Source organism: Polyodon spathula, chromosome 4 (assembly GCF_017654505.1).
Source record: "Polyodon spathula isolate WHYD16114869_AA chromosome 4, ASM1765450v1, whole genome shotgun sequence".
NCBI classification, from domain to species: Eukaryota; Metazoa; Chordata; class Actinopteri; order Acipenseriformes; family Polyodontidae; genus Polyodon; species Polyodon spathula.
Window position 1 is genome coordinate 87,749,703 of NC_054537.1, and position 11,942 is coordinate 87,761,644.

Below are 11,942 nucleotides of genomic sequence, written 5' to 3' on the forward strand. Positions count from 1 at the left end.
GTTATGTGCACGATAACGTTAAATTGCGAATGATACCGAGAAAGTATGTAGAATCTTCAGAGAGAACCAGACTTATATGAATTTGTTTAGAGTCGGACTTTCCCTCCTCCCTCCCAGGGTGGGTCCCTATGTCCCTCCTCCTCTACCTCCCCCCTTCTTTTTCTATTTCTCTTTCTTTGTCCCTTCCTCTTTCCCTCTCCGTAATACAGTGGTTTATCTGGAAGTGTAATAATAGCAGTGTGATTTGAGAGCGTGTGACATAAAACAGCAAGACAGTGCTGATAGTCAGTACCACTAAGCTTTGTCCCTGGCACTAAGGAAAGACTCTCCACCTAGAGCTCTACGCTACAGCAGCACCACCGAGATTAGAACTGATCACAAATGATCACATTGAATTGAATTTCAGCAGTCACTGAATTATGAGTTTGCATCACTCGCTGGCTGGATTAATTCGAATTTAATAGTAATTTGTTTTCCCTTCCTTTTGCATTGTCTTCAGGTCTAAGGTTGTGTTGTGGTCATGGGGTCTAGAATTTCATTTTTATCTAGGCTGATGAGGGGTCTCCCTGTACTGTAAAAGCGGATGCCAGGTGGATCTATGTTAAAAGACAAAAGAAAAAAAAAAAGCGAAGGGAAATCAGTGGAAGTTTAAGATCGAGGAGAATGCAGGTTAAGTGTTGGTGCGCTGTCCTCCTCGTAACCGCTACATCCGTGGTAAGTTTTTTTTTTTTTTGTTTGTTTTTTAATTATTATTTTTTGTTTGTTTCCCAGATAACAGTAAAGAAATGTATTGGTAACAAATCAAGCACGGTACACTTAAATGTGTGATATAACAAAAGGGTTTAATCATCATGTTAAAACCACCCAACGATCTTTATTACTTTGAATCAGTTCATAGATATTTAAAACCTACCAGATACACAGCACCGTACTTGATACGCTATGCCCTTTCTGCCATTGTTTCATTAACATTAGCAAAACCTGGAAACTTGTATCTCTACTATGTGGCAGAAGATTATAACTCTGTAATATTCAACATAATACACTTCAGTATTACAACAAATGTTTGTTATGAAAAGAAAAACGAAAAGAAAACCACTACGGAGTGAAATTGGTATGAAATCCAGTAACAAGAAAAAGGTATCAGCTTAAAACCTTCACAACCTTTACCTGAGGTAAACTTACTCAAGCGTTTCTTTTTCACTATAGGCATGTATACAGTGAGTTTTGAACGGCAGTACTTTAGGGATTGTTTACATTTTTGTCTGTATGGGTAACAGAGATATCGAAAAAACTGTATTTATTTCAACCTGCAGTTAACAACATTTACTTTCAGTATGTCAATGACTGTACTTTGTTTAAATCGTACTATTGTATAGCCTACGACGTTTGTTACAATGCATGCTATATCCCAAACCTTAAATAGAACAACAACAACAACAACAACAACAACAACAACAACAACAACAACCAATTAAATCTGATTTGTATTTATGACATTTTCAAACTCCAAAAATTGATATAACTGTCTATTAAAGCTGCATTGGCTAATAAATAAATAAACAATGTTATTTACTTTATTAAATCAACACACAAGGTAAAATGCTTCTGATTTATTATAAGGTAAATGGTCTTACACTGTTAGGATGTAACCAGATATTGCCTGCTCATTTGATATGTCCATTGGTGCATTAAGTAACCCGCCACATGTTGTAATCGATAACGGCGTAGTGGTAGCAAGCGTCCTCTGGAGGGCGCCTAGTGTCCGAGTTAAGTTGTACACAAGACTTCAAAGAACACCCTTTTGTGCTAGACGATCGTCCTAAATATTAAACTACCAGTTTAACGTGAATTGCTTTGTTATTCAACTATTAAACAGCAAACTCATTCTACTCTTTTTCGCGTTGTTATTTCTACTCAGAAATAAATATTGTACCCCAATAGCATCATTATGTAGCAGTGCAGTGTAAATACCGGTCTGTCATTTCAAAAGCTTAAACTGCCGCGTGTTGAATAGTACACACATTACACTATAACAACAAGACGCAAACAAAGACATCACAGGAAAAAATAAAATACCAGTGAAATACAGCGTGATTAGAAATTAAGCTTACCACATCAAAGCATCATAGCTCCTGTGGTAAACTTACTTTCTTATTACCGTGTACATTACAAGACCTGTGTGCCGTTTAGATGCATTCATTCAGTTACCAGCTGTATAAAATGTGTTCTCATGCGGTACAGCTTGGACAACACGCAAATTGATTATTCTGTATTTGTATACTGACTGGGAACATTTCAACACCACGCAACCTGTTAATTAAACTGATTCAATTATCGTTTAGTTACAGATTTCATTACCCGAAAGCTTCTTCACAGGAGCTGACTATAAATAACACACACTGTAATTTTCTATTTATTCATTTATTTATGTTTATTAAATAATGTAGTAAGAATAAAGAATTAAAAGTAACAACTACTACTGTTTACTGTAAACGAGCTCCACAACTAATGAAGCACGTAAACCGTATGGGAAATATACAGAATAAAGAACTGATTTAACTTGTTATTACATTTTGAAATACATGTATTAATTCAGTTCGGTAGTTTGTAGTGTTTTAATGTATGAATTAAGAACTCTGAACCAAATACAGTTTAAGCAATAATCAACCGGGATTTTCAAAACTACCGCCACGGTCATGTGTGTGACCACAAGATGTGCATCACCTCCAATTTTAGGATTGAGACATAATTAAAAAAAAAAACAAACAAACAAACAAAAAAAAAAAAAACCCTATATGAATAGAGTGTAGATCTTTTATTAACATAATGTAATCAAAGAAACTATAAAATGGTATCGTACAAGTCTACCAGAAGCCATAGTATTTCTTTTTAGATTTCAAAATGTCACATTTTTTAATTTTGTTCAGTTTTTTGTTCTATATGGAATACTACAAATCGGTATGAAATTCAATATGTTAACGTAACGTTATTAAGCAGATTTAATTCTACTTCAGGAAGGAAAACAATTAATTCTATAGGGTGATGGAAAACTTGTGGCCATAGCTATACGTCTAACTTCAATTGTCCATATTTTCCTTTAAGAACTGCACAGTGAAATAGGACCGCGAACAATTGTAATTTGAGCATGCTTTTTTTTTTTTAAAAGTCCAGTGTAATTATTTTTTTTTGCTTTATAATGTAACTATGAGCAGCTGTTTCTAAAATGAACGAATGAAACATGGTGTTTGTCACAGCAGCAACCCCCCACCCCCTACACTATATAATGAGTGCAAATCCAAATGTTTAATACACATAGACCTCATCCAACAGATTTTACACGCTTCTTGCTGTTTTACTTTAGTCGTTGTGTAAAATCTATCGCTTACGATTTATTTTTTGATTAACAAACATTTTGCTTACAGTGCATGTTCAAAGAGATAGATTTACGTATTGCACAAATGGTAATTTATCAAACTGTTCATGTTTTAGACCTTAAATTCCCATAATGTAAAAAATAAAATAGAAAATCTAAATAAAAGTCACAGCATGTGTGTTGTACGCTACAGTAGCGGGCATTGGTCTAAAATACACTGGCATGCAGTAGTCTATTTGAGTTTAACATGTATAGTCTTTCTTTCTTGTTTCTCAAAGAAGCTCAATTCACATCTCCACACTACACTCTACACACAGATCGTTTAGGAGAATTTGTTTTGTGAAAAAAGTAATTCCACAAAATATGCATCCAGTGATCTCTTTAAATTGAATCGTTTGAACCATTTTATAAAATTGTATGGCATCTAAAATCTATATTGAAGGTTTATACAGTATATCTACATACTTTTGTAATTAATAGATAACGCGCAATGTTACACACGTTTTATAAAGAAACGGGTGTATTATTTGTTACCAATTTCTTTCTTGAAAAATGCCTCAAATCAAAGTTTATTTCTATTTATTTTTGCAGTTTTTTTTAGAATTAAAAATTTATAATGCAGATTTACTTTGCAGATTTACAGCATAGGAGTTTATTTTGTTAATGCATTATCTACATACTTCCATGGACAAGAACCTCAGCGTTTCCCAGGATTATTTGAACACCACACAAACTGTTTTAGGTTCAAGATTAAGTCCTATTGACAAAACCACATTCCAACTTATTGAAAGCTGTGGGGCTTCCACTGTAAACCATAAACACCCGTCACTAAGATGCTTTACAATCTGTCGCATACGATTTAGTTTAATAATTCATTTAAAACAAATTAACTCCGCTATACAGTCAACAACTACAATGCAAAATACTTCACACTTGTTTGGGATAACATCTGTACATATGTTGAATTGTGTTTTCCATCCTATAAGTATCTAAAAATGCACAGTCGAGGTATTTGTTTTCTTAAATGCAAGTTTAATTCATAATTTTCATCTTCCATATACAACATAGCAGTCCCTGTTAGTGGAGTGATATGAATCACTGGTGTGTTAAACCTTTATATTGCTTTGCCGGAGGTTTGAATTTTTGCAACTTGACAAACCATTTATAGTTAATCTATACAGGTTGTACCCTGATAAGGTTTATAATTTAGCTCACCGCGAGTAAATCGGTGTTAAACAGCCACCGGAAAGCTTTTCAAACATGGTTTTTGCTTTGTTTTATCGTAAAGACTGACATGTTGACGACTCTGCTTTAAGGGATGTGACACTAATGTAGAAACCTGAGTCTGGAAAGCACTTCATCAACTATAAAAGGCTCAACAGTAAGGAAGTCATTCAATTTATTGTGAAAGTCGAATGAATTGCATTTAATGAAAGTGCTCCCCAGATGAATATTACCAGAAATTTCCAAAGTACGATTTGTCAGATTGACAGGACGACGTGCCAAACTCATATCAAACATCGCTCACAAGCTAAATTGCTATAAGGTACGTGTTTTGAAATAACCTTTGAAGCTACGATTTATTAGTTGATTATAATAGTGTCCACAACCATTTGGATAACAGAATACGATGTGTAACCTTTAAACAGCTGACAGATATTAAAATGTATTCAACTCTGGATTCAACTAGATGTGCATTTTGCGATATGATATTTTAGGACCATAAAACACTAAATGTCTTATTTAAGGAAGAATAGTGATATTAACTAAACATTCTATTTATATATATATATATATAAATAGAATCCTATCTTCTGGGTGAAAAATTGTGTTAGAGAGACACCCCCCAAAAAGCAGAAAAGCTTCAATTTGATCACACACAAGCAAATCAATCTTGTTAATTTGAAAATATAATTAAGATACTAGGCCCGATATGCCTTTGATCTATATTATCTGAGCACATGGCAATCTTGAAAAGGCCAATCTTTCTTAGGAACAATCGATTTTAAACACAGGCGTGACTGTTTGTCCATCAATAAAATGAATACGGTATTGAAGAGCAGGATCTTGAATACAGACACTAATTTTTCTATAGAGTTCCCCGCCTTACATATCGAACGAAATGATCTCTCCTGACCCATAAATATCTTATCTTATATAAAGATCAGAATAGGTTGCAATAAAGATTTAAGTGAAAATAATATTAGTTGCGAACAGGTCATTATGTTAAACAAATGTTTTTTTTTTTTTTTTTTTTTTTTTTTTTTCATTTTTTGAGTTTTCTCCATAGCCTGCTCTGTGTAAGAACAATAATATATGTTCTTCCAAATAGCTGCTTGTAAGTGCAGCATTTCTGAATGAAAAATAAAACGTGTACACGTTTTACAAGCCTTCTGTGTAAATTTGTCATGAAGTAAAGTCACGTGGCGCTACCCTCAAGAAACCTACAGCATATTACAATAGGCTATAAAGTCAAATACATGAGGGTGGTAAATTACTATGTATATATGAAGGTGTTGATAATATATTTCATTATCTGTAATGTAATATATTTATGTAGTACTTATCTAACAAGTCAGACAGACAACAAAGTTGTGTATCAAACCTGGTACAAAACAGAGTAACCACTGAATCCGTGTCTGTGTAGACGCTGCTTCAGCACCAGGACAGCTCCTATAAAGTCTGCGGCAGTCCTTTGCTGTTGAGAGCGTTGAACCATTCTCTTCTCCTTTGTTTCTTACAACGGTTAAAAAAAAAAAAAAAAAAAAAAAAACGGTTTATGTGACTAGCAATTCCATTCTACACTAGATAATTGTCATATGAATGATCCCTCGAGTTTCAAGTTTAATTTACCTTATTATTTCTTACTAATGGCGAACTCACATCCACTTTTCTCACAGAGATACGTACACTTCTTGTTGGGATCACTAGGAACCAGCATTTAAGTAGTGTATGCCAGTGTCACTCTATAACCAAATGTATCCGTACCAGGCAGATTGCCACTGATTCTTGCATGTTAAATATTAGTAATCACTAGCCCATAGTAATGTTCTGTTCTGCAAATTACATGTAGCCTGCTTGTGGTCCTTATCATATCATCACAGTCTTATTTTGTACATACATACATACATACATACATACATACATACATACATACATACATACATTTTTGGTTATGCTACCGTTTCAAAAGTCAACTCCTAATCACAAATTGAATGGACTGCAAATTAATTCTATGCACTATGGCAGAGAAGTTTTTCTTCATGAAGTTGTAATTTCTTTAAGCAACGAAGAACTTTTTCAGTTAAAGAGTTTTAAATTGCCTTCAATGGCCTTGTTAATGCATACCATTTGAACCCATACCCCAATTCTTCACCTGACAAACAGGATAATGCATTTGCAAAATAGAATACCAAAACCCCAAAACAGAATATCTACCAATTACTGTTTAATGACATCTACCATATTGCATAATAAAATGTAAGAAGACATATGATTTTTTTATACTAAATTTTTTTTGAAATATATATATATATATACTAATAATATATATATATATATATATATATATATATAATATATATATAATATATATATATATATAGGAATTATAGGAAGTCGATCCTAAATGTACAACTCGTTCACAAGTTTAACACTAACTTTATTTTATTATTATTATTATTATTATTATTATTATTATTATTATTATTATTATTATTATTATTATTAGTAGTAGTAGTGGTAGTAGTAGTAGTAGTAGTATTGTGCTGGAGAAAAACAAAATGTTAATGTAATAAACCTTTTAAGACAAACTGTCACATTAAAAAGCCATTCAATTATAATTTACATTAAAAAAAGGCTGATAATGTACAGCATCTTTGGCAAATAATGCCTTGAGTGTGAAAATAGTTATAATAATTCTAATTCATCCTTCCTGTCGATTTGTACCATTACCTTCAAATGCCTTTGTATACAGGGAGTGATCCCTTACATGGTTAAAGTTTTCTAAACATTTAGCTTAAATCAAACAACAAATGTTTAAGTGTGGCAAAGTGCCCACCCCTGTGTATATTTTGTGTTATGTGTTGTGTTTTAATGTTGGTGTATAGTCGTCGGTACATAGGATATAAACGGGTCTGTGTAACACAAGTGTTTAAAATGAATATTTGTATTTAGGCACAAGGATTGCACAGCACTTTACGTGCAAGTAAAAAGTAATAATATGTGAGCACGGGGAATTGCACTTTATTAATTCACGTGCAGTTGTACCGCGACTCCAATTGAATGATTGATTAGCAGTCTCGGTACAGCTGCATAAAAGCAACATGTTTTCACATACTCGGGGTTGTGTGTTCGGTGAGTGGAGAACAAGATTGGAGACTGAGGTAAAGATAATAATAAGAAGAATAATAATCGTTAAAAGAAGCTCGCCGTGTTTTGTCTGTATAGTCCCTTTTGTTTGTCTGTTTATTTTGGCTACCAGTGCTGTGTCCTGTGTTTTTGTTTGTCTTACAACCGTTTATTTTCTGGCTGTCTGTTCATTTATTAAATGCTGAGCGAAACCATTCGCTCAGCTCCACCAAACTCCACCTCTCTTGTTGTTTATTTCCTGTTTCTGGTCTGATGTCACCCACTCTAGCCGTCTTGGTGACAGTATGTCATACTGCTTCTTCCATTCTTCACTGTGTAGGATTAAATACAGTACACAACATCAACATGTTTAGCTGTTTAATTTAATGATCTTAATAAGTGATCCATCTCAAATACAGTAAAGCCTATATTAATGATCACATGAACTGTTACCAGTCAGTAAACCTCAATATTATTGAATAACACCACCTGTCAACATTGTTCAATCCCTTTGATAAGGTTTCTTGTAGTCTTTCGTTGAGAGGGCATCTGTGTTTAAACTAAAATACAGGCAATTCACTGTAAATGTGGACCTTTTTTGATTTGTATGGGATAAACCACTGCTCAATAATTTCCTTTTCAAAATGTGTCACTCTTATCTTTAAAGTGTAGCTTTTCCACTTCATTTCTTGTGAGTGTCCTGTAATCCTATTTTCCATATTGACAAAGCTGCCCTTAGGGGCTCCGATAACTAAAAGTGCCTGTCAATGAACATTTCAGTATTAGAATGTCTGACTGATTGACGCCCTTCAATAAGTAAACATGATAGGAATTGATCAGCCTGTAAATGTGCAACATGTCTTTTGCTCGCATTAAGAACAGTAGCAAACAAAACTGTGTAAGTGGATATTGATTAAGGATTTCCCTGCTTTACATCTTACTTTTTTACAACACATTCTACTTAAATATTCCATTAGTGACATGACAGGTTGAAGCTGTACTGTGAACATTATTTAATCTCACGTTTGTCTAATTGTTGTTTTTTCAAAGTCCTGTATATCCCACTTGTGTACCTCCACTTTCAATGTGTGAGTTCATATCAATCACGCTTAGGGTTAGGTTGTTCCTATAACTATAAGTAGAACTAATTATGAATTGATAATTACTCAAAAGAAAATGTCACTAATGTGCAACATCATTAACCATTATAACCATTACTGAGTCACTGTGATTAACTCCCTCATCCCTTCAAAGTAAAGAACATCTACCTCCCAGATTTACTGTAGCCAAGTAACCAGCATTTGTGAGTTACTTTGAGTGACAATTTTATAACAACTGCATGCAATACCCTTGAAGCTTTATTTAGTTTTGTTCTGTTTAATTGTGAGTGTGATGTGAATTCATTAATTCATTAACACTGTCAACTGTGTGCAGTTGTCATATAACAGCTATGCCAAATAATGGAAATCCATGGTAGTCAAGTATAGTAGTAAACTGGGCCACCTTCTGCAGCTAGAACAGTTCAGACACATCTAAACATGCAGACTACAAGGTGTGTACATGCCTTCTAAGGTATCAGGGATCAATGATCTTTGAGCATGCAACGGTGCAGATCATGGTCACCTTACTTGAATACCGTTATGTCAGTCAGGTTTATCCTGTTGGGCCTCAATTGAATTGAGATTCAACCATCTGGACAGGCTGAGATTATGATACACTTCTATTTGAATTTCAGATGCAGTTGCTGCCTGCAAAGTATCTTAATTTCTTAAGGGATGGAAAGTACCAAGGTGACAGTACAGCAGTCAAGGGGTAGTTTGAAAAAATGCAGCAGGGGTCTCACGCACCTCCCTAAGCAAGTTCAATTGCCACATCTGTAATCTAATTGCTGCTCTATGGGATGAAACTAACCGATGCAAGGGACTGTCACAGATTATTAGAAATCATTTGATTGGGTTTCACATCACACTTAATTATATCTGATCAACCTTCATCTCTTCCGATTAACATGGCATTTCTTTAAGTTTTAGGATCATGTGGTCTGGTTGCATGTCTAATCAATGCTAATGTGAACAGTACAGTAGCCTCGCTGCTTGTGACCAGCTCCATGTAAGAGTGAATCATCATTCAATCTGAAAACATGTTAGGCCTTACTACAGCGAGTCAGAATATCTTCTTCTGTTACAGCAGGACCAGCATTTTACTAATTTGGTTGTAACGTAGGGATTCAGCTTATTTTTTATTTTAGTAGGAAGTTCCCCGGTACATTCAATGTTTTTAATTGTAAATTTAAAAACATCCACATCTAGATATAATTCAATGTCAGAGAATGATAAGGAAACAAGCAATCAATAAATATGACCCAAGAACAAGCGTCATCTTTTATTGGAATTAATATGTTTATCACATGGTATACTACACTTAAAAATAAATTTGTGCTTAATAAAAAAAAGTACAGTAGAAGCATATTCACTGCATATACAGTTTTTTTTTTTGTTTGCTTTCTACTGCCTAATCATTGTATAAAAGAGTACATAAATGCACAATACCACAATATATATATATATATATATATATATATATATATATATATATATATATATATATATATATATATATATATATATACACACACACACACACACACACACACACACACACACACACACACTGAACAAAAAGAAACGCAACATGTAAAGTGTTGGTCCCATATTTCTCTCAAATTTTGTGCACAAATTTGTTTACATCCCTGTTAGTGAGCATTTCTTCTTTGCCAAGATAATCCATCCACCTGACTGGGGTGGCATGTCAAAAAGCTGATTAAACAGCATGATCATTACACAGGTACACCTTGTGCTGGGAACAATAAAAGGCCGCTCTAAAATGTACAGTTTTGTCACACAACACAATGCCCAAGATTTCTCAAGTTTTGAGGGATGTGCAATTGGCATGCTGACTGCAGGAATGCCCACCAGAGCTGTTGCCAGAGAATTGAATGTTAATTTCTCTACCATAAGCCGCCTCCAATGTCATTTTAGAGAATTTGGCAGTAATTCCAACTGGCCTCACAACCGCAAACCACGTGTAACCACGCCAGCCCTGGACCTGCACATCCGGCTTCTTCACTTGCAGGATTGTCTGAGACCAGCCACCCGGACAGCTGATGAAACTGTGGGTTTGCACAACCAAAGAATTTCTGAACAAACTGTCAGAAACCATCTCAGGGAAGCTCATCTGCGTGCTCGTCGTCCTCACCAAGGTCTTGACCTGACTGCAGTTCGGCGTCGTAACCGACTTCAGTGGGCAAATGCTCACCTTTAATGGCCACTGGTACGCTGGAGAAGTGTACTTTTCACAGATGAATCCCGGTTTCAACTGTACTGGGCAGATGGCAAACAGCATGTATGGCATCGTGTGGGTGAACGGTTTGCTGATGTCAACATTGTGAACAGAATGCCCCATGGTGGCGGTGGGGTTATGGTATGGGCAGGCATAAGCTATGGACAATTGCAATTGCACTTTATCGATGGCAATTTCAATGCACAGAAATACCGTGACAAGATCTTGAGGCCCATTGTAATGCCATTCATCTGCCGCCATCACCTCATGTTTCAGCATGATAATGCACGGCCCCATGTCGCAAGGATCTGTACACAATTCCTGGAAGCTGAAAATGTCCCTGTTCTTCCATGGCCTGCATACTTACCAGACATGTCACCCATTGAGCATGTTTGGGATGCTCTGGATCGACGTGTACGACAGCGTGTTCCAGTTCCTGCCAATATCCAACAACTTCGCACAGCCATTGAAGAGGAGTGGGACAACATTCCACAGGCCACAATCAACAGCCTGATCAACTCTATGCGAAGGAGATGTGTCGGCAAATGGTGGTCACACCAGATACTGACTGGTTTTCTGATCCACGCCCCTACCTTTTTTTTTTTTTTTAAGGTATCTGTGTCCAACAGATGCATATCTGTATTCCAAGTTATGTGAAATCCATAGATTAGGGCCTAATGAATTTATTTCAATTGACCGATTTCCTTATATGAACTGTAACTCAATATAATCTTTGAAATTGTTGCATGTTGCGTTCATATTTTTGTTCAGTGTGTATATATATATATATATATATATATATATATATATATATATATATATATATATATATATATATATATATATATATATATATATATATATATATATATATATA

At 34.9% G+C, this 11,942-nt stretch overlaps 1 protein-coding gene across 1 annotated transcript in view; it reads left to right on the forward strand.

Moving 5' to 3' along the window:
• The first annotated feature begins 224 nt into the window (after positions 1-224).
• LOC121315053 (neurexophilin-1-like) overlaps positions 225-11,942 on the forward strand; it is a 33,331-nt gene continuing 21,613 nt past the window's right edge. Inside the window, exon 1 of the mRNA XM_041248943.1 lies at positions 225-714. Coding sequence (XP_041104877.1) covers positions 664-714 — 51 coding nt within the window. The 5' untranslated portion in view covers positions 225-663. The remainder of the gene's footprint in view (positions 715-11,942) is intronic.